The sequence below is a fragment of the Brachionichthys hirsutus genome, chromosome 15, assembly GCF_040956055.1.
Source record: "Brachionichthys hirsutus isolate HB-005 chromosome 15, CSIRO-AGI_Bhir_v1, whole genome shotgun sequence".
Taxonomy (NCBI): Eukaryota; Metazoa; Chordata; class Actinopteri; order Lophiiformes; family Brachionichthyidae; genus Brachionichthys; species Brachionichthys hirsutus.
The window spans coordinates 2,966,624-2,991,181 of record NC_090911.1 but is presented as its reverse complement, the minus strand read 5'-3'; the positions used below and the strand labels follow the sequence as shown (position 1 = coordinate 2,991,181).

The 24,558-nt window shown below is 40.9% G+C and overlaps 1 protein-coding gene across 1 annotated transcript in view; it reads right to left on the bottom strand.

The window, feature by feature from the left end:
- astn1 (astrotactin 1) overlaps window positions 1-24,558 on the bottom strand; it is a 212,818-nt gene that overhangs the window by 121,765 nt on the left and 66,495 nt on the right. The window contains exons 6-12 of the mRNA XM_068748822.1: window positions 23,914-24,063; window positions 22,166-22,315; window positions 19,685-19,852; window positions 14,754-14,838; window positions 12,875-12,949; window positions 9,416-9,553; window positions 5,734-5,884 (exon numbers count right to left, since the gene is read on the bottom strand). Coding sequence (XP_068604923.1) covers window positions 5,734-5,884; window positions 9,416-9,553; window positions 12,875-12,949; window positions 14,754-14,838; window positions 19,685-19,852; window positions 22,166-22,315; window positions 23,914-24,063 — 917 coding nt within the window. The remainder of the gene's footprint in view (window positions 1-5,733; window positions 5,885-9,415; window positions 9,554-12,874; window positions 12,950-14,753; window positions 14,839-19,684; window positions 19,853-22,165; window positions 22,316-23,913; window positions 24,064-24,558) is intronic.

The following is a 24,558-nucleotide window of genomic DNA, read 5'->3' as shown; positions in this document are numbered from 1 at the left end:
AAATAACTAGTGATGTAAAATATGATATTTGTAAGAAATGCCTGTGCAGCAGGATCCTACTGTGTTGAGCTGCCTGTTGGATGCCATAAACGCAGCAGCAGCTGCACGTCTGCTGGGACAGAATGCAGCAGCAAGCTTTCTTACATATACTTGGGGTAGGGATTAAATCGCTTACCATCCATTACAGCATCAACTTTATATCATTGATCGCTTTAAATCCCTACAGGTCTGCCTACATTGAACATTTTCTTACATTTCATGATGATCACACAGATGAGAGTCAAATGGAGCTGAAACCGCCATCATCGGAAACAAAGGAAGAGGATCTAGAATGTATTGTATTTCCTACAAAACTGTGTACTTAACTTCACCTTCATGTCAAATAATTTAGGTCATGTTAAAAAGTCAAGTGTTCTAATGTGTGATGCCGTCCCCAGCTTCCAGTTTACGATTCAATCATTTCCTGTTGATGCCTATCCTGTGTAGGACCATGGAGAGCTGGAGCCTATCCTGGAGAGGGGTGCACCCTGGACAAGTCGCCAGTTTATCACAGGACCACATAGAAAGACAAACCACCAATCACAGTCACATTCACACCTGTAGTAAATCTCGAGCCACTCTAGAACCTGGAGGGAACCCACACAGACACACAGGGAGAACATGCAAATGCCCAGGTGTTCAGGGGGATTTGAACCCAGGACCATCTTCCTGTGAGGCAACAGCTTTACATTGTGTTATTTACCTGATACACTTGCAGCCATTTCATTTTACCCCAGTGTGAGTCTCTGTTTTGATGCCATCTCAAGTCAGGCAGGTTTATCTCCTCACCCACACAGATTCAACTGCTTCAATCAACCATTTCCAGTGTGTGCCAAATTTATGCAGTATATCAATCCCCTCACAAACTCTATGAGCTGTTTGGATGGCACTAAACTGTTCCCATTATTCCATCCTACTGGCAATCTGTTCTGTCAACAACATCCTTGTTTTTCACCATTTTGTAGTCTGGATAAGTGACAAGATGCAACTAATTAATCTCGTACCCCTCCTGTGCTTATTACACCCCCACTTCCAGAGGCGCCGTGTGCCACCTCTCCCCAGGAGAGCAATATATCCGCAAGGAAGAGCAGGATGGCCAGTGCAGGCTGCTGCCATCAGTCAACTCTTGCATAAGGAAAAGGATATTAAATGCAGATGCTTAAAGCTACTGGCATGAGGCATCTGACAAGGTGTTAAATGATTAGGGTGGAATCAGAGCGCTGGGGCCCCGCCAGTTTACCGCCCTGATTAGGCGAGAGGCTCATTTATAAGCTTGACAGTCACAGGATAATTACTAAAACACACAGTAATATATGCAATGGCAGCTGGGAGCAGCGTAGCGCAGTGATGGACAGGGCCGAGTGGGATGTGTGGGTGAAGATCAATGACTTTGCTAACTTGCAATGATGCTAAGAGGTGACTGGTAGATAAACAGTATAATCATGACATACCTCTTTCAAACGGCTCGCCAGTCCATTCAGGTAAGCTATTCTAAAGCGTAGGGAACCTAAAGCAATAAAATAAGATACATACACAAGACTGAAATCTCAGGTCCATATAATCATCTACTTGACTGATAATTGTGTTCATTGAGCACCGGCCTCCAGAAATAAACGCAAACTGCAAATGCATGCTGTCCATTTCATCCATTTTACTGAAGCAGCCACTAAATACATTCAGCAAATGAGGAGCTCAGAAGAATGGGATAAGATCGGCAGGCTTCAAGAAGCCACAGAGAAGTAACTCCAAAGGAGAGTGTCACCAAACTCAACAAGTTCAAAAATCCCATCTATTGCTCAGTGGATTGCAGAGTAAAGACTGTGAGTCGATGTATAACATCAAACAGGAAATCAGGGACAAGAACAGAAACGTCTGATAAAAACAGAGAGAGAGAGAGCAGTTCAGTGGAGGAATACGAGCAGAAGACGAACGTGAAGCAGCACAAGGCTTTGATTGATGTCTCAATAGAATACTGAGGCAAACGGAACTAAACTGCTGCCTTATCACAACACGGTTGTCTGTAGTTCGTACGAGACAGAGAAAGACACTGATCCCAGAACAGCCATTCAATCACAAATGTTGAAATTCACTGAAGGGAGAAGTTACTTCAGTTGTCCCTAAAAAGCACAATTCTTGTTTCCTAACTGGTGCCAGCAATTTTCAAATTAATATACGGCGTTAAATGTTCTAAAGAATGATAACAATAATAACAAATTATAATTCAGTGTTTAAAATGTCCAAAATATGAAAGGGCACCTCTAAAATACAAAGGAGGCCTGTGCATGCCTTGTAGAGGCAGCGTTTTCAAACAGCCGGTTCTGTGCGGAACAACCAGGTGCGTTATGATCAACCACACTAAAGTGTGTACCTTTACACACCATCGTGCATCACAGCCAGGATGCATGCGGTGACAACACCTACAGAAGCTGCCTGTTTGGTGAAGATTCACAAAGTAATGGAAAGGAGAGACATAAGGGCTTAACTAATAAAAGCTAGTAGACCTTATTTTTAGGAAAATATCTCTATTTGACATGCTCAGGGAATGGGAATATACCAGGAGCATAAATCATGAACATAACACAAAAGGCGCATCTCACAACACCTCAAAGCGTTGGCGAGGAATCTTTGCACTGGTTCTTCTGGGATCAAAGTGAGACTCATTTCACGGAGAAGGAATCATATTTTTCTTTTGGCAAGGATTTGCAACATGTACAATTTTCCCTCTAGATGTAGGTGAAAACAAGTTGCTCTTTAAATAACTCAGCAATTATGTGCAAAGGAAGAATTTTAATGACACTTTTCTTCCCACCTGTGGGAGAAGCAGGGTGAATGGTTGACTAATTTAAACACAACTCAAACACAAACTCAAATGCCTATTAGACTTCAAAGGCCCTGCTCCAAATTCCACTGACATATCTTACATTGCAGAGCCAATGCTGCTGCTTCATCTCTGTGGCATCGGCAAAATTCACATGGTCCGATTCCCGATTCAGTACTAAAAAGTAACATTGATTGGGAATGTCCTCTACAGTGAACTATAGGCGGTTTGCCATCATGATAATGTGACGAGTTAATATTTATCTTTGTGGCAACAGTAGGCCATTCATGAATTTATTCATCCAACCATCTGCTTATCCGAATCCAGATCACAGGTTGCGTTGGCGTCTATCCCAGCTGACAATGGGCCAGAGGTGGGGTACACTCTGGATAAGTCGCCAAATCATCGCAGGGCCACGCAGAAACACAGACACCCACTCACACACGGACAATTTGATGTGACCAATTCACCGAATTCACTTGGTTTCTCCCAGAGAGCCGGCGAGAACTCAGACACGGGAAGAACATGCAAACTCCACACAGAAAGGAATCAAACTGAGGATCTTCTTGCTGTAATGCAACAGCGCTACCCACTGCCCCAGTACATATGTCAGGAAATTAGATAATTAAATGAATCAATCTTCCTTATCATTAAATTGGTATCATTTACATGTCGAAAGGAAGTAATGTGTTTTTCTTGGGATTTCTTTCGGGGGTAAACTGCAAAATCCATCTTTCAAAAAGTTCAAAAGTGTAATTGCATCAGCTAATTACTAACGGCTGCTCTGCGTGAAGCTTCTTCTGTGTCGTCGCTGTTCCTGATTGTCTGGAAGGAAAAGTGAGAAAATCTAAATCGACTATCTGCCTCATTTGATCCAGAGTAAAATGAAAGATCTCATAAATTATTGGTGGGGAGATCGATCCATTGTTTTCAAAAACAATGTTAATGAGTTGAGTAATCACACGGAGAGAAGCATGGAAGTGAATTCATCAGGTCAACTTGAGCTGCAGTGGTACGTCATTATCCAGCTGTAGGAGAGCTGAGGAGGGTTAAGATGTTTGTGTACACACTGGCTGCGATATGTGGTCGGAGCTCAGATGTCTTAAACCCATGTACAGCATTTATAATATATATACATATATATGATTTAAATCATGATTTGAATGCACATTTAACCGAGTGGTGTCAGATTAAGATGCACATTTTTTCCAATACTGTAGATAGATTGTGATACTGATTGAATTTCTAACTGGATCTACTGGAACGATAGTTTTCACCCCATTTAGTAAAAATAAATGATAACATTTTGTCCCCAAGCATTCTCACCCAGGCCACTATTTAGTATTGTTGGATCTTGATTAACGCCTGGACTCAGTGAAGACTCAGTTCATCATCAACTTTAGTTTTTCCATTCTCCAGCCTCTCTCTCTTTTTCGTGCTATGCAAAAGCGAGAACCATAACCTTGAACCCTAAATTGGTATTTTCTTTCTACTTGTCACAGACAATGATTGAAGTATTCTCTGCTCCAGCTCGTGCACTCTCATCGTCTCTTCACTATCACTGGCCATTGTTGTATGGGCTCACACTAACACACTCAAGTGCAATGACAACTGCAACTAGAAGTTTCCAAGTACTCTCATTTGTGCATGGTATCAAATGTGACATAGGAGATTTTCCGTACATGAAAAACAACCGGGTTCATTAGTTTTTTTTCCCACCTGTCTGTGAGTGAGAGTTTCACTGAGAACTGATTTTCAGTCAGAAGGTGCTTCAGAGGATTCATATAAACTTGTGTATCTCATGTTTTCACATTTGTTAGGTTTGCCTATTTTTGAACATAAAACAAATCATGCATTATTCATATTTCCTAGTTTAATTAATGAATCAATTGATTTAAATTAATTTTCCCTGACTTCATGCTGTCAGTGGCTTGTCGAATATTGTTTTGATTAATTTCACTCGGCAGAAACCTTCTGTTCTAATTTGGAATTTGTGGTACAAGTCATTTGCTTAAAGAGCCATTCAATACTTTTGGTCGTTTTCTTAAGTAGTCTTTTCAGAATTGCCTTCTTGACTGCTTTAGTTTATTTCCGCACTGATACAGCCGTAAACATTGCGGATCTACATCCTGTTTTTGTTCGGGGTTTTTGTTTAGCTATGCATCCACTGCTACCCTGCCTGGTTTGCTCTAATCTATAAATGAAACATGTTCCCATTAAAAGCTGTTTCCCTCTCCTTGAAGTGCATTGAAAGAGATAAGATTAAGAGCAGAGCATCGCATAAATAGCATTTCCTCAGCCCACCTAAACGATTCTGCTCAAATGCAACGAAGTAAAGAAATTGCACTGGGACTGAGGGATGGGGAGGGGGTGCACCTGTCATCTCATCAATAGAAGGGGGGCGTCTTTCAGAGAAGCACCAGAAGACTGTCTGTTATAGAACTAATAAGAACAATACTCCTGAACAGACGGAGGTGAACATAAGCCTGGGTGCTACATTTCCTGGTTGCTAGGCACCACCTGGAGTCAATGAAAGTGTTCCGACATGAATGCAAACCGATGCCCCAACATTTTTTTCTGATACCATGTGCTCCTGACTTTATTTGATAGCAGAAGATTTAAACATCAATGGCCACAGCAGGATGTCGAAACAGCAGAAGAATTTGTGGGCATCAAATCCAAACCCCCTCATAAAATCATGCGTACAGACTAAGAGTAGTTTGATGTAGTACTTTAGATCAGTGGTCCAAAAAGGTTGGAGACCTCTGCCTTAGATGTACTGTATGTAGTGAAATATCAGTGAACGGTCATGTCCGGTTAGTGCAGCTGATAAATGGTGGCTTCCAGCCAGAGATCATAAAAGGAAAATGACTGACCACACATCCGGTGGAGTCCAGCTTCCGGTCAGATATGCAACGGAAGTTGCGACTGCAGCCTCCATTGTCTTTGGTGCAGTCTCTGACAGGCCCAAAGGAGTCCAGGAGAACCTCCAAGGAGTCGAATGATGAACTGATCATCAGCTCCTCCCTGTTAAAGAAATAAAAATCAGCGACAAAAGGTTTGTTTTTGTGAATGTGTTTCTTTAATGATGAGTACTGCACCACTGCAGTAAGCCTGAGCTAATGCTAAGTTGGCCTTTCAATAGATTCTCGCACCATATACTGACTGCCACAGAATGCAAAGGCATCAGAATAAACTCAGACCAAAACATGTCAAATTGTCTTCCTAACAATTCTGACTTTTTAATGTTATTCATTAAATATTCAGCTTAAACTATTCATCAATGCCAATAAAGTTTTTTTCCTTGAGTTACAAGAAATATCAGCCTCCAACAAGCTAATTATTCAGAATGAGATTCAGCTTTCAATGACTTATGCATTGCTGTCAGTAATATGTAATTTGCTGTCACTAAAATTGATTGCAATATTTTCACATTTCTTTAGATCATGTTTTAACATTGTGTGTGTGTGGAAACATCACAGAGACGCTTCATAATTTTGCGTTGCAGGAATTTTGCTCTCTATTTCACATAAGGGAGATATATCCACTTTCACGGTTTACAAATATCTGAATGTTTAATTCCTTCTGTGTCATCGTGAGAATAGCTCGGATCAGATCTCTGAGATATAAAACACCATGAAACCGCTGCTCCGACCTTGCTCCGAGCATTCGCTTTGGTTCTGTGATTTCTTTTGTTTCCTGTAAATTTCAGGAATAATAAGGTCAATAAGCAGGTCACCCAAAAGGGGGGGATGACAATTTACGTTTATGCACATGAAGAGCATAGCAGAGTTTCTCCTCGTGTAACAACACTGCCATGAACCTTACCTTTATTAAAAAAATAAATAAAAATGATTGTTTAACACTCATATTTTATGGCTCCCCAAACTCTCCAACTATAAAGATGGTTTTATCATACAAAGCAAATTTATATGATAATTACCCATTCATTTAAAAAAGGCCCACTGAGCAGGGCCCATGCAGAGGATCAAACACAAAGCGCTATAAAAGCAAAATTATTTTGGAACCGCAGTCCACACAAATACTCACAATACTACCTATGATTATATTTGCCCAAAAAGTAATTAGATAAAACATATATGAGCGACTCTGTGACGTGCCTACAACATTTATTACGTCCCACAATGTACTGGAGAGTCATTAGCATACTGGCCCATTTGCTGTTAGAGCCCGACCACAATATCTTATTCTAAGGGTGGTTAAGTTTGGCCTCGATAATATTTTACTGGCTGCATTTGAAGGTAATCCACTCCTAACCACCATGATGCTGCCCAATCAGCAGGAGGATGAGCAGAGCTCCATCTTCCAGGGAGCAAGAAAGGGTGATCAGTGATTATAGAGCATTGGGGAAGACAGCCCAAAAGCAGTGCAAATCAGCAGCTACAGGAATGTCTCAGCAATGTTCCCCTGTAGCCCCCCGGGAGAGACGGAGTGCGCTTTCATAAGAGCATAGATCAGAAAGAAATTAGTTGTTTACACAGCGTCTTGAAAGAAGCTGCCAAATAAAAATAAAATGTCAAAAAAGAAAGGTGGATCGGAATGTGTCAACACAGCGAGGCAGACTGAATAGTGCACGTGCAGAGAGAAAACATTTAAAGCAACTACGTTATGTAACACAGAAAACATCCGGCCTGGCGCCAGCAGACACCGAACTAATCTTAAATGGGATTAAAAATGCAGCATCTCCAAATGCAGTATTTAATTATTATTTTATTTGACTGAATATTGATATGAAACTAAATTTACAGACACTGAAACAGGTTAGAATTAAATAAACATGTTCAATGGTATATCATGAAACCTTACATGTAAATTAATTACATGTAAATTAATTAATTACATGTAAATTAATTAATTTGCTTTGTCCAATAACTATTTTATTTTATATTGTAGCAGGACTTGAGACGACGGCTGAAACATCCCTTACTCTTCCTCAGAGCTAAGAAAAGAAGCTGCATCTCAAAGTGCTGGTCAGAGAAGCTTCGGCTCTGAAGTTGGTTCACACGTCAGATGGAATCTCCGTCTCTCATTTCCAACCAATAGCTTTGTCAAATCACGGATGCATCTGAGGGAGGGTGATTCATAGCTCTCAACGAGACGAAGATGAGATGACGAGCCACACACACACATATTCCATATTCAGCACGGCAGCACAGAACCATTAATCTGTCTTCATAGCAGGCAGCATTTCAGCCATTTATGGTTTTGAACATTCCTTGTGTTTATTAGTATTTGATTGTTTTTGGTTGATAAATCTTGTTTTAAATGCACTTTCCCAAGCAGACATGCCACATCTATTACTTAGCAGATGAAGACTCTTCATTATGAATACATGTGGAGCTGAAGCAACAAAGTACTCATACTTGAAAAACCAGTGATCGAGCTTCATGCATTGGCATCAGCTGAGTTGTGGGGCGTCTGCAGGTGGGTTTGTCACTTTGATGCAACCTGAAGACAACAATTAGATGCACTGCCACCCACTTTGCACATCTGTCGTTGGTTCCCTCACAAAATGCCAACCAAGGATGGATTGATTTAATTTATAATAGCTTCATAGCGCTTCTTCCACCTTGATGAATGTTTCATTTATTAGAGGCCACTAATTTAATTTAAGCCTTTAATTTAAGCCTGGCATCTCAGTTCTATTTTCAGGTGTCACTGAGCTCTTACCTGCTGATGTCGACCAATTGACAGCTTCATTGAGAAAATGCCTGCTTAATATGAATGAATGACACTGTTATTGGAGGTGAAAATAGAAATCGTACTGCCATGCGTCTAAATTAATGATGGCATAAACATGAAGAAATAAATCAGCTGCACAAACCAGTGGACGTCTCCTTAATTGTTTTTTAGTCCTCACAACACTGGACTCGTATTATTCTTTTTATTTCTAATGCCATTTTTTTCAATAAGTTTCTATATATCTATATCCATAGTCTACAATATTCTACCTCAGGGGAATCAAGGTATCGTCAAGAGTCCTGAGACGGCTCTTTGCATCTGAAGACTGAAAGAGCCACTAAAGAACTTTCGTCCTTTTCAACTCAGCAATAAAGAAGTATTGCGACAGTAACATTGAAAATACATACAGTATTTTATAATATATGATACGGTCGTCAAACTATTTTGCAAAATGCATTACTGTGGAAGAGATTTGTGATTTCTGAACCATTTCAGAAACAAAAAGCTCATCATGGTTTAAAACCTTTCATTGTTATTTATATAAAACATTTTTTTTTGTAATATTATTAATTTTGTCTTCAATCTTGGCATTTTATTATCTTCTTAATAATGGGTATTAGGAATGTGGCATAAGACCCAAGACCCAACTGAATAATAAAATAAATAAATAACAGTATATGCAATTAATAATAGTAAGACAATAAGTGTCTAGAGCGACAAAGTCCTGGAAATTATTCAGTGCAGCATTTAAAAGAATTAATTAGAAAGAGAAACGTTGGTTACCATTACCATGTCTCAAAAACATTCAGACTTTTAAAATAACGCTGGTAGACAGAATGTTGTGCCACGTCTTACCGGACATCCACTGCGTCTTCCATAACGGTCATGTCTGTCTTGCACTTGGCTGAGGGGTTGATGGCGAGCTCAGCAGGCGGGATGACGAAGCTTTTACTCAGTGGCAACCACATTCCTTCTCCTAAGGTATACGTGAATCTGCAGCGGAGAAGAAAGGGGACCAAGGATGCGAAGTGCAGATAAGAAAACGCAGAAAGACCAAAAACAGAAATCAGGACTAAGGTGCGCAAGGCTTCAGCTGCTACATGAGCTCGACAAAAGCAAAATGTTCAATGGCCAAAACGATCATCATTCAATAGAGAAAACACTAACTGCTCCTTTTAATGTCCCCTCTGCGTCGCCTACTGTCCGCCTGCATCTGTTTCTTGCTGCTTCTCAGCAGATACACCCCAAGGCTCCGTCCTCCTTGACAGGCTGTGATGCTTTATCTCCTGAGTTTATCTTCAGTGATGTTCTGTTGATTTATCTGTTGATCCCATTCTGATCTTTGTTTCATCATTGAAGTATTCTAATTGTACACATTGCACTATCTTGGTGTTCTCCTTGTGTGCCTGTTATTAGTCAGATATGTTGGCTTCCTGTCAGGTCCATCACCCGGACCCATCTGCCTGCACCTTATGGATTTCTTTGATTAACTCCCTGAACTACATCTTCAGGGATTCTGACTTGTGCTTGAACCTGGGTCCTAAAAGTTAGAACAGGTTCAGATGGCAGATGCATTGGAATTTAAATATAATATTACTGGAGGAAATGATCAAGAACACAGTCTGCGACTGGTGATGCCAGCCCCCAAATTGGTGTGTGATGCCAGAGGAAGCTGAATCTTTGAGCTGCACCGTATTTCAGCATCAAATATATGACCCCTCATTTGGATCTTGGATAAAGCTGTGTAATTTTCAAGATCCCAAAGATAAACTGGAATAAAAAGACTAAATAGGAAGGAATAGAGAGACCAATAAGCATTTTTGTTAGCAAGGAGCATGCACACAATGCTTGGTGCAATACTGACTTAACAGCTGTTAAAGCAGGAAAACTCGCTTTCTTCATTGATGCTTCACATTATGGGCTACGTTGCTTTATTTGATGAGATCAGTCATTAACAACAATTAAATATTAACATAAAGAGAAGCTCATTTAACTTAATTAACTAAAATTAATAACAAAAACAACAAAAAGAATGGACTGTTCACATTTTTACCAGCATGGTTAATAATGACTAAAAACAAGATTTTCAGAAATCTAAATTACATCAAATCGTTTATGCTTAGCACAAGACATCATATCATATCGGACGTACCGCTAACATTTAAGAACTGTTACGGCAGTCGCTTTATCCCTTCTGTTGTCTAGTTTACCCGAAACCTTTGCAAGCATACATTTGTTCCTCATTATTTTAAATGTAGACTCCATTTAGGGAATGAAACGGCTGCACTCTAATTCAAATGAGTAACAGTGATTGAGATGATGAGAATAATAACACAGAATATCCATTTAAGGTTTCTGCACACGGAGTTTGGCATGTAATCTCATGTCCCAGTTGATCGAGATGTGGATCATGCAGCAGGGGGGGGGGGTGGCTTCAAGTTCCTAGGGAACAACAATCTGAGTCTATTTTTTATGTTCTGTGGATCATTATGTGCAAGTCACCTTTGCTGCTGAATGCTGAAATTAAAAAAACTGTGACCCAATGAGAAGCCACTGAACTACCAGTGTGATTCATCTTCTTAAAACTGTCCAACAGGAAAACATTGGTTTTGCCAAAGGTTGCCACATGCGCAGACAAAAACAAACAGATCTTTATGCATGTAAAGTGCTGCAGTGTCCGTAAAGTTAACACTTCATCAAGGCCTCATTGTGCTCTAATGCACATGCCAAATCAAAATGTCTGTTTTGCAAAGATGGATGTCTTCGCTGCAGGAGTGATCCAGAATAATACGATTCCTTCAGTTAGATGTTATTTATTCTACCTTTCAGCAAATATATCTCTTTTGCATAACTCTTCTTCAGCAGAAGGACATTGTGTGCTAATGGACACAATGCATACCAAATGAGAAAACCCGACAAAGAAGGGCCAGTAAGAGTTTCCCCCTGAGATGCAACAGGGCTATAAATCTGCAAACAGCAGATGTCCGGAATATGGGCTTTAAAACAAATCTTTATTTGTGAGTCAATGACTATAATCAATCTCTAAACACTCTGCAGATGACATGTAATACTTGTGACCCAAAGTGAAGAAGGGCTTTCTGATTAGCATCAAATGCAATAATAGTGCTGAAACATTATGCATGAGGACTTGTAGTAGGAATGAGGGGAAGTTGTTGATGAAATGGTTAACAACCAGTTTAATTTGAACTTTAAAAAAATGCTAGGTAATTCAGAATAGGGAAAGGTCGGCAGATGGGGTTAGCTGTGGGGGATGCAACCGTCGTTTAAAGAAAGCATTTACTCCCCATCCACCCCCCAAATTTATGCCTTTGTTTCAAAGTGAATTGGTCTGTTAATGAAAGTGCGACAGTTGTTCCACTTCTTGTGAAACAGGGTGTTTTACATAGCCGTTGTGAGGTCGAAATTCTATGCAAATATGATGTATTATTTATTGGGAAAGTCTTCTCTCGTGAGTCATTTCTCGGTCTCTTATGGGACCTTTTGCAGCAGCAGTGCTTGAATTCCCTGTGATGCGGTATGACGCACATGGTGACCACAGGACAAATTAGCAGCCATTTAACGAGCACCGCTTTATAACAGACAACTGGGGACCAGTGTTGCTGCATGATTTATTGGGTTCACCCTAACCTAAGAGCAGGAGAAAGTGGAAAAGGTAAAGAGTTCCTGTGAGAAAACAGTTGCTTACTGGAAAACATGTTTGCAGTCTCCACATGCACCCTCAGGAGGCGAAGCCAATGCAGCGTTTGGATGCTGACTTTCAGCATGTGCCTCCTCTGAGGATTCTGAAAGCATCCTTTACATTTTAGCCTCCATATCACACTGATGGCCTCTTTTGCTTATGGTTTTTAATGCTAGTATCCACTCAGGTAAACTGAACACGTGGCTCTCCAATAGCTTGCTGATCTTCAAGGGAGTTTTTCAGCATCCTGAGACAACAGGGTTTTAAAGCCACAGACTGCAACACTCATATTAAGAGGACTGGATTTCTGGGAGCAGTCTGAGGACAAATATATTTTACACTGCAAGCCTGCACAGGTGAACAGAGAAATTTAACTTGCAGAAAGTCAGCAATATTATGATTCTGATGATGTGTTGTTGTCTTACTCCATCTGTATAAACGCAGTACTGACTGCTGTAGTGTCAATGGGGGAGTCAGAGTTGTATTAAAGACCGTTTGTTCTTCTTCAAGTCTGTAAATGAAAGGCGTTTCTAATCATTATGAGGGGTGTTGATGATGCATGGTGCAGCATCACAGGAAATGTGGTTGGAGAAGTTTTGTGAAGTTCCACTTACCTGAAAATGCGATCAGAGGGCTGCTCTCCCATCACAAGATCAAACCCACGCTGGAAGATGGTGTAAGGCCAGGGCCTGGCATGAAAAAGAGAATCCGTCAGGAAAAAGGAAAAGGCACAAGGCACAATGAAACAAAATCAAAGCAAGTGATGGGTCAACATTTTCCAGTGTGCCCATCTACAAATCACAGCCCATGTTTCAATGTCTAATTTCAAGGCATCACCCTCTCAGAGGCCCCCCCAAATTACTGGCTGCACTGAGATGTGTGCTGGGTGCAAACATGCCGATTGAAACATGGATCCTTCGGCAGGTGACATGTAATGTGACTTTGGCTCGTATCTATTTACCAGGGGAGCGGATGAGGGAAGCTGACAGGATGAGAAACGGAGAGAGAGGAAGATAATTATGGGGAGAGCAGACAGTGACAAGTGGTGAAAAAGAGCAAGGAAAACATTGAGGAGAGGATACGGGTGGATTGAAGCAGAGAGAGAGAGAGAATGATGGCATTTAATGGAGAGTGGCAGCTTCGGGAGTTGACAGATTGCAAAGTGAGAGCGTAGGGAGGGGAAGTGTCGGGAGCAAACTTTCTACACCGCTGTAAGCAAAAAAAAAGGAGGTTCCAAACAAAAGGCTGTGGTCATTAAATATTTACCCTGGGATGCCCACTCTGTCACACAGGAAACCACCGGGGGGTATAAGACGCAGAGGTTCACAGTTGGGTGGACGTGTAGGAGAAAATTCTGTTGTCTCAATATCAGTAAAAATATCGACCCCCAAAAAATGAACATTCACTGGGGATTCCAATTACGTCTGGAAACGACTTCCTGTTGCAGGTTCAAAGACAGCATTGTCTCATGCTGAACGATATCAGGCTATCACTATTGTATTATACATGAAGTGATCTTGCATTGGTAGATCTTGCTAAAGCACTGACAACTTGATTAACTTCTTTCAGCCTGAACATTATTTAATGATACATTTTAGGCCTTCACAGCTCTTATCTGCAGGACTATGGAGACAAGGTGAACATTGCTGACACGAGATGTCATGTCATGGGGAGCAAAACAGCTGGCATCCTACAAAGAGAAGGTGTTGCTCTGAAGGAGTGCCGTCAATGCGTCCCTGATGATGTCACAGTGAAGCAGCATCACTCTCTTGTTTAATAATAATAATGGCAAATAGGATATGAAAAGTGTGCATTACATAGCGGAGGTTCCGGCGAGCTCCAACTCTACAGGAGAGCATTGTTGAATATCTGGAATACCACTTTAACTACTCACGCAGAGTGAAGCCCCGGCGTGCTGCACGGTCAGCCAGGCAGACGCTTGGTGTGGAAGCTTGATAATTACTTTCAAAGGCTTAACACCATTAAGTCCGTTCATATTCTCTCAAATTAAATTGCACAGCCCATTTATAAACAAAAACAAGTGTTGATTGCTACTCTAATAGATCATTAATATTTGCTTTAAAATGTTAAACAAAAATAAATAGGAGGAGACATGATTGAAGCAATCTGTAAAGATGTGGGTTTTAAATTGGGATTTGACATTTCCAATAGGCAGATGGGATGTGACAGTAAATTGTTTAATTACGTGGCAGCAAGATGAAACGTTGGGTTTGTTGACATAAAAGCAATGATTTAAAGACACTTTAAACACATTAATTTTGTAATAACTCCAATCTAATTTGGAACTATTTGTAAAATAAGTAAGTAGACTAACCCTCACGTAATTTGCAATGCAATCATCATTGTTTTTTGGTGTATCTTTTTTAAAAACGGCAGGTTTGATGCAAGACTCCATTGTTGGATTATGTTCCAGCATTTCATCTGCTTGGTAATGAGCAACTATTATCCACGATGAGTGCTACAATGACTTACCCTTGATTGGGTCCCCACTCGCTGCGGATGCACAGGTGCTTGTGCACTGGGTCCTTCATGTATCCATCAAGGCAAAGGCATTCTCCTGGAAACAAAAAGCCAGTGATCCAATCATGCGTTCATTAGAGTCAAGCCCCTTTGTATTCCCTTTACTCCTCTCCTTCCAGTTTAGTCAGTGCCATCCCGATGATCACCCTCTTCATGCAGTTAGAGAGCTCTTAAATACCCTTTTCTAATGAGTTGTCAGTTTTTTCAGCTTTCCTGAGCCATTGTTTTGCCTAAATTTGTTTTACAAGAGTTTTACAAGACAAGCACTTTTCCTCTGCTCTAAAAATGGCAGCTAATGGCCAATGGCAACCAGTGAAAGTGAGAATGCGCCCTGCTGTGCATGATGTCAGAGGATGGGTTTCTGGCATATTTAATAAGTGGCTCACTACCACACCATTATGTCAGCAGACTGAGATTGCAGCTCCATTATTTTATTGTATGTGTTTGGGGGATTGAAAACTGATGATCCACAGAAAGACCCCATGCAAATGCAGAAAGGAATCAAACCCAGAGCCTTCTTGTTTTGAGGCAACAGTGCTACCCAGTGCGCCACTATGCTGTCCATCAGTTAACGTGTAGTTATTTGTTTTTTCTGTCTAGATGTAATTGACTTGGTCTCTGTTCGTGTAGTTCGCAGTTATCTTGCTGCTCCGATTGCCCAGGTTCACAAATTCTACTCAACACTCAGGCCAAAGGCAACATATCGGGGTAATGATTGTCACTGTGCAACTGTATTAGAGGTGGATGTTTTATCTGTATAACCTTGAGGTTAAAGACCTTAAGAAACCTAAAATAAAACACCCAATGCCTCACATATTACGCGGTATCATTTGAGTGCTGGGTGGATGTGAATTCCGTGAATGGGCTGCTTTGATATACTGATGAAAAAGAACGAGTGAAGCGTCAGCTTTGTTTTTCGTTGTCATTGCCCCGGTGAAACACTGACCTTGACTTTGTTCAGTGTGATCGCTGTGGTTTCACCTTTGGTTAAGAGGATTACTCAGGAGTTGCATGTACGACATGCTCTATTCATGCTCAACAGACGGCAAGTGAAGGGGGCACGCTTTGTGGCACCGATGTTAATGGTAAAGGTCAACTGCTGGACCACGGCCTGCAGTAAGGCTTTCACTGAGTTCATCCTTGTTACGTTTAAACCTACTAAGGAAGTTGGACTTTTGCTTTTTTTTTCTAAATCCATTTTGCTAATTGTAGAATTACTTCCTTTAAAAGTCCAACCTCTTTCCGTTTACTGGCCGGCTTGCAGCCGAGAGCAAGCTTCATTTATAATATCTAAGACATTTTAATTGTTACCAAATAAAAACTCTGCACTAATATATTGGTAACGACACACGTCAGCCAACAAATAGGAAAACTGACTACATTACAAAAGTCAATCTTTAAATAATTTAGTATATATGCTTTAGTTTGTTCACAAGGGGCCATTTTAATGATTTCCCATTATTCCCAAGTCCTAAAGGCAACATTCGCTGAAATATTGCTCTTCAGTTTTTAAAGTCAGTAAATAACTGTGTGTATATATATGTATATATACATATAAATATATATATATATATTTACGAAGGTGAAAGGAGCTCAACTCAGGTTGCTTTGCAAAACCTTTAGATAAGAATGCAATAAGAACTTTCAGATCTGAGAATGGGTTTATGTATGCTTACAGCCTAAACGGAAATTGCCTTAAACCTGAACAGACTCTCAACAGGAAACTGGACCTGCTACTACTCATTCCACGATAAAAGCACTTAGTAGTACGTAAAAAGAGTACCACTGTGTCTCACTTTGGGCTATTGATACTCTCAGTCTTTGTCTCTCTCTTCGTCCTACATAGCTACTACTGCTGCAAGAATCAGCCAGGATACGTCAGAAAGTTTCTTCACATTACATATGATCAGCCATTCTGACTGGGCAATTATTTATGCAAATGATATACTCTATTATTAACAGACTGCTTTTGCAACACTTTTTTTTGCAGCACTTGACATTTAAATACTGTAATTCTACTTTAATTGCTCTTTTATCACACTGTAAGCTTAAATATTTTTTACACTAGCAGGGTATTGCCTTTCCTAATTACCTGAGATACAGGCATTGAGCCAATTTCTCAGTTTCACACTTAATTTTCAGTAGGTGAGCTATAAGCTATTCATAAGATAGTTATCATCCTTTAACAGACGTAAAACTCAACTGCATTTAGGACAACCAGACGAAGCTAATTTTATTTAAAGGCTGCTCCTTACATAGCCAGGAACTGATGGGCATAAACAGTTGGAATGAACTATGCTTTTTTTCATGGTTTATTGTCACTTCTTCACAAAAACTATTGAGCTCATGAGGCAGACATCCTCACAGCGATTGACTACACAGTTAGATTAACCAGACAATAACGAAGTGGGAACACGTCTCCAGAGCAACAACATCCGTTTGGTGCGTCATAAAGGTCCCTCCAGATTATGGTTGGCCGTGGCGTGAAAAGATCGCGTTGACTTTAGCAGTCAAAGGGTGAGGTTGAGGCTTCAGTCGGTTCTGTCCAACATCTTTTTTTTTACATCTCTCAGAGCAGCACAGATATTATCGCACTCCATTTCAGTTTTCAACAGTACCTCCTCCAGCAGAAATAAGGATTGGATTTACGCTATCTATAGCACCCCAGCAATCGCCTTGCAGCCCCCACACACTATGCTCACGCTGACAAACACAGCCAGAGATAAACACAGAAATGCAATGGTTTTGCTATGAATGCATCACATGAAAAAAAAGCATTAAGGCCATTATGTCCCTTGGTATGGTTCATATATCATCTAAAAAAGGTGGGATGATGTATTTTCAGTTGTGTAGATTTTATTGTTTGTTTGTTTGCTTGCTTCCTTTGCAAAGAAAGATAGCAGGGTGACATACTAGCATGGCTTTTTGATTTAATTAGCTCAATTTGCATTTCTCACAGAATAGTTAAGCTGCTGAGTAATGGATGCAGGGCAAGGCCGAAGCGTTCTCTAAATGCATTCCAATTTTGAATGACACAATGGCAGAAACTTTCTAAACAATCTAAACTCGGCCATTGTCTGGTCTCAATCACAGATATTTTAGTTAGGCTCCAACAGCAAATCAAAATCAACACCTGAATTTAAGTGGCAAGGACAATTATGAAATTAGATTTTGTGAGATTACGACATGGTGACTTGTCTTGAAAATCTAGGGGAATTTGTTTGCATAGCTTTCATATTTCAGGCCGAATCATTCTGTCACAACAAGATGTGCCACATCATTCTGTTTTAAAGTCTTCCACTATCTCCACAGTAAAGATGGGAAAGGTCAGAAGTTGCTTCCTTCCAAATTCTGTTTAATTGGCACATGGTTCTGCAAAGTTTTACGTTGAATGTGGTACATGGTTTAAATAAAACATTAGGTAAAATAGCTGCACATAATCCTAATTTGAAGTGTGTCTTTATTCTGCAAAAGTGTCTGGGTTCTCACCCAAACCCAACCCTCACTCCACCATGTTCTGGATGTGCTGTGGCATGTGCAGAGCCTTGCTTGGTACTCTGAATAGGACTCCACTGCAGTAATTCAAGTGGGAGGTTATGGATTTTTGGATGTGAGTCAGAGTTGGAAAGTGATGGGCCTAGTGTGGAAATGTTTTTGAGGTGGGAGAAGGCAGATTTGGTGATGGATTTAATGTGAAATTGAAAAGAGAGGATGTAGTCCAGAATAATGCCCATCTTGTAGACCTCACAGGATGGGCACATTGATTTGCTGCCCATGTCCAGAGGCAGATATCCAACCGCCATACTCAATGCCCCACAGGTCACAGCCAGGAGCTCTGTTTTGTTGCTGCTGAGGTTAAATAGTTTGAATAATAGCCAGATTTTGAGTATTGAGTAGTGCAGGCCGAGAGCTGCATGTCATTGGCATAAAAGTGGAAAATGGGATCATGTTTGCAGATGACCTGAAGATAAGTGGACTAAATACAGAACCTTGATGCACAAATGTATTAACTATGGCTGGAGGGTATCATCAGTTGCCTCGTGGAGAGGCATGATTGAAACCAGAAGAAAGTAGTTCCAGTGGTAGTGAGATAAACGGTTGAGGAGGATGGTATGAAAGATGGTATCTAAACGCGCCCCCCACTTGGTTGTGCTTCAACAAAGTGGTTGGAAGTGGTTGGAAGTTGTGAATCCCTCCAGGACCACCTAAATTGATGCCACTTTAATCAACCAATTTTAAAAACTTACTAAATCGCTACAATTTAAGGTGCAGTAGTCGTAGCAGGCAGCCGGATAGGTGCCAGTTCACCTTTTGGGGTGCCCTTGAGCAAGACCCGGATCCCAAAAGCTTATCCCAGGGCACGGCCATGTGACTGCCCATCACGCCACCATCTGTCCCCATATGTGCATGTCTATAGAACCTTTGTGCATGCGTGTGCACTACTGACCTATAACAGAATATAGTGTGAAAAACAGTGTCCCCCCCTATGATGATTAATATAGTATCATAAAATAAAAAAAAACCCGATACTGAGTATTGTATGTATTTCCCAACAGGCAATGAGGATATATGGCAAAACCACCATATTTACTTGAGTCAAAAACTATGCAATAAGTGAATTTGAATGTTAAATTACTTGACAGCACCATACTTCTTCGTTAACACCATCCCTATCTTGATAATTTTCCTTATCTGAGTCGCTGATTGTCTGAAGTTCAATTAAAACCTGCAGCATTATGGTATATAATGGATTTTCTTAATATAACCGATTTCTTCAGGTAATGACATGAAACTCATCAATACAGACAGAAAAAAATTCATTCATAACCTTATAATATGGTTTCCATAGTAACAGGCAAGACTTGTTTAGCGTCTCAGCTCACCGGTCTCTGGTTCACACTGATGCTCACAGGGATCCAGGAGGCGTCGTCCACACAGCTCGCTGACCCAGGGGCCGCTGGCATTCTGCTGGTAGTACAACAAGATCTGGGCAGGGTTCAGCCAGTCCGAGGCCTCTAACTGACTCCCCTGCAGCAAAATGAACCTTGATCCTGAGGAGAACAGAAGAAGGTTTAGAAAATGAGAAATTGAAAAACAGTTGAACCTGAATGACAATGAAAAATGAGGTCAAGTGGAAGGCAGATGGACAAAAAATTAATTAAAGCACATACAAACATTTTTGTGAAAGTAGATTTCATCACTTCAAATGTGGACAAAGAGAAAATAATTTTGGAGCTTGTAACTAAAATACTCTTCTTCATTAGTCAAGCACAAGATGCAGTGATCTTCCAAAGAGATGAAGATGTGAGCCGAACAATTAATGTTTGAAAAAGCAAATGGCAACTAAGTATTTAAAAGATGACAACATATTATCCCAGAAACACTATATTAAAATGTCAACCATCCAGACCAAAAAAACAACAACTTATATTTTATTAATAATTACAAGTTATTAAAATGAAGTTGTGAAGCACGGTGGCGCAGTAGATAGCGCGGTTGCCTTGCAGAGTTTGCACATTTTTCCTGTGTCTGTTTGGGTTCTGTCCGGGTTCCTCCCACCTCCAGAAACATGTGACTTAGGTGAGTGACAAAATCCAAAATTGCCCGTCGGTGTGAGTGTGAGTATGAGTGGGCGTCTGTCTTTGTGAGCTGGCGTCTCATCCGGGGTGTGCCCCACCTTTTGCCTGTCGTCAGCTGGGATAGGCTCCTGCATACAATCATGAAAATCTTGCCAGGATGCACTGTAACGGTTCTGGTTCTGGTTCTGGCTTACATTCTACCACTGAGGTAAGTGAGGCAAAATATGAGGATGATGAGACATTTATTTCATGTACTGGTTGGTTTTATGTGCAATCAATATTAATTTTATTGATAGAATCTTCTCATATTGAACACAGTTGCTTACTGCATATTCTGAACTCCAAAATATGGAGTTTGGTCTCTGGCAGGTTGAGGATCAGAGGAAACCTGGCATACGAGGTTCCTTCAAAGTCTCAGATCTCCTATGAGCTCATTAGAAATCAGCATTAACACACATTGACCACAGCCCTCTGCATCTGCAAACACTGGAGGCACTCGGTATGTGCTAAACCGAGCATATTTAATGCCGTCTTGGCAGGCTATATGTGCCCTAGTTAGATACCATCATCTTTGATGAGCCCGTTCAAACTCGAGCACTGCAATGGACACACACATCTTGTTTGCATCACCATGTTGTGTCATAAATGTAAAAGATTTAAAATTTGGAATCCAATCAGCAATTTTTCTGGTTTTATGGCATATATGATCTGTTTAAAGACTGCTTCTTTGTGTCATGAAATGTATTCTAAGATCAACATGGACATTTGCTAAATAAATGTACTGACCATCATACTAACTAAATGTCTTGTAGGAGGGCAGTAAATGGAAGACATTGTGATAATATAACCCCAAATGAGCAACGGAAACGGTAACACCGTGCTTGGTAATGGTCTGTGAGGCCACTTCAAACATTGAGGCAAGATTTTTTCTCACTCTTTATAATTACTTTCCTTGACATACAAGGCAGGGATAAAGGTGTGACTACATTTCTGTGCTTCTCACTTCACTGGATGCAGACTCCGGCACAGCTGTTGGCATTAATAGCTTCTTTCCCAAGTGGTCGAATCCAGATTTCCATCTGATTCACCGTGACATCAAATCAAGTCTGATGAGATTGTGGAGACATTTATGGAAACATTCTAAATCGATCCCAGTTTTGTAATTCAACACACAAAAATCCACCATCTTTCATCTCTTCTTTCAAAGTTGTCTCCCTGGATGCCTCCCTGGAATTTTATTACCTCCCTGGCAGGCCAACATATGCACCACCGGAAAACTGCAGCTTTTGAATCAAATCAGACCTCCAGATGATAGATGAGTGAACCCAGTCACAGTTTATAATATGTCCAGACTCCTGCGACAGCTGAAAAATGCCAATGAGCTAGCAGACGTCGGCGCTTGGCCCCCATGGTGACTTTTTCTTCTTCTTCTGCAAACGCTAGATTGAAATTCATTAGCAATGCAGGTCAACAAATCAGAAAGTACAAGGGGAAAAGTGATGGAGTGCTCACTACAGGTGGTCACTGCGACCTGGCTTCAATGTACTTTGAGGGCACATTTACTGCGAGGGTGGTCGACCTGGCATTTACCGTTTTCTTTGAAAGAGTAAAGCAAATCAGTGGCTTAGCTGCAGGACATAAATGCTTGGTTTGAAAGCTGTAGCTAGCTGAACTCCCTAAAGAGTGGGAGGAAATGCCAGCTCAGCTGCATCAGAAATGTACGCATCCAGAGAGTTGTGTGTGAAAAGGCTGCATTCACAATCCGTGTGCGGCGTAAAGCCTTACCATCAGCAATGAGGTGTTCCGGCACGTGGAGGATTACCCGGACTGAGAGGCTGCAGGAGAGGTGAGAGGCGCAAACCAGGCCGATCACACAGCTGATCACACTGATCAGAGTTAGGGTGGTCTTATTGATGGGGCTCCGAGGGGAACCTGCTGCAGAAAGGAAACACAGGGAGGGGGTGGGGAATGGGGGGTTAACGAAGATATGTGAAGAATCACTTGCTACTGATTCCCCCCAAAACCCTTTTATACCATGAATATACATGCACACAGACACAAACTGCCTAGACATTTTACACGCAAGCCAAGCAAGGGCTTAAGAGCCATGAAAAGGACCTTCGGAACACAAACCTCAGGCTTTTGGGACGGTTTGACTACACACAACTCAGTGGCTCAGAAATAGGTTTTTACCTTTGAAGGGTATTAAGGCTGGGATGAAGTCAAAAAAAAGGTGAGAAAAATGGGCCTAAATGAAATGGTTCCCTCTTTCGTCTCCCCTCTGCCAGAGCGAGAACTCTTCCCTTATCTCTTTCACTACAGAGTCTCACACAGAAAGTGTTAAACGTGACCTCATACCCACAGGGCCATGGGTACATGGACACACACACAAACACACGAACACGCACAAAGACCACAGTGACCTTGAGTGAAGCGACTCACACTTTGTTCTAAGCGCTTATTTTTTCACGGGCAGAATAACTCGCAATTGCATTGTCACTTTTAAATTACTCTGGCAGAACTTTCTCATTCAAACATTGCCTGAGGTGATGCTTTAAACAAAAACGCAAAGTAGAACGCTGACCTCTTCTATTGTGTCTAAAACTAGTTTACTTAATGAAGTAGTCCAGCTGGAAAGTGGATGCAGGGCATAATTCTAGCTTTTTGACATCCTTTTTCTTAAATAATCTTGACATTTTTGTACATTAAAAAATAAATATAAAAATAATTATCATTGAACATGAAAGGATACTTTTGTCACACCTCATGAATCATCCCTTCCCTCACATCACAACATCCTAGCTGGCGCAGCGCAGCAGCCACTTTATTCTATTTTTAAGCTTTGCTCTAATTAAAGGTGTGGGCCACACTGGGGGGCTTTGCTGTGTTTGTGACACCTGTGCACATGACGGCAGAATAATAATTGGCTTGGAGGCGTTGTAAAGGCTTGTAACACCTTCTGACAGCAGCCATTATTTTGGGACCATTGTCTTTTCTTTTTTTTTTTGCTTGCATTTTCACTTGTCTCTTCCACAAACCATAACTGTACATTGAAGCTGCAGGGACGAGACATGCGGACAGATACAGCATGCTGCACCACTTCACTTTGACAGCATTTGCATTTGAGCTTCCTTAGAAATAATATTTGTATGTAATGTTATTTCAAAATACAATTGTTTTTCATGTCACACGATGCAAACGGAAAAAAAAAGCTGTGCTCTTAAGAACCTCAGATCTCATTGTCTTGTTTGATTTCAGTCAACAAGATTGTATGCAGATGCACAGAGATCAGTGTTACATGCTCACCACCACTATGATACCATTCTACACACACTTGCTTTATGAATATAAACACAATACTATATATATATATATATTGCACAGTGCTTTAGGAGTTAGAATCACGAGCACACACAACACTGGAGCATCCATCTCCTGTATGCACTGTAAAGGTTACTCGTCATGCGTCGTGGTGATGGGAGTACCACCGAATGGCGGGATAAACTGTCTATAGGCGTATAAGTCCTCCTTACCCCCTGAGCCCCACGCGCTGTTGGCGTTACCATTTCTCATACCTCGACTCCGGCGGCGACTGCGGTTTGGATCGGTGTAAAAGGCCAGCTGAGGCTCGCTGTCTGCCTCCGTCCCAGAGTCCCCATCTGGGTTCAAGAAAGTTGAACCCGCTGTTGGATTCACACATAAACAAATAATAATAATAAAAAAACATCTACAATGAGAGGAAATAAAAAAGAAGTCCCAAACTAATATTTGGGATTTCGTAGTCAAGTTGGCAAAACAAAGATGGCAGAAGGAGCCAGAACAGAATATGCAGTCGCTGCGGTACGAGACAGATGAGAGCCTCATTTTGTTTTATTCAAATAGATTTGAAATGAAGGCTAATCGACATCAAAGCCAAGCAGAGCAAGCTTGATACAATTTTCCCCCCTGGAGCTTTAACATTATGGACAACTCCTGTTTTAGCAATTTAATTTACTCATCTAACAAGAGCACAATAAGATACAAGGTCCTTGTAGGTCCTTGAACAAAATCAGAAAACCACAAAGCAGCTGCGGCTTAACTACACACACACACACACAAACACACACAAGCTTTCTTTCAAGATGGACCTTTTTCAGTGGATTGTCAAACACGATGGAAGGAACTCAAGTCAAATATGC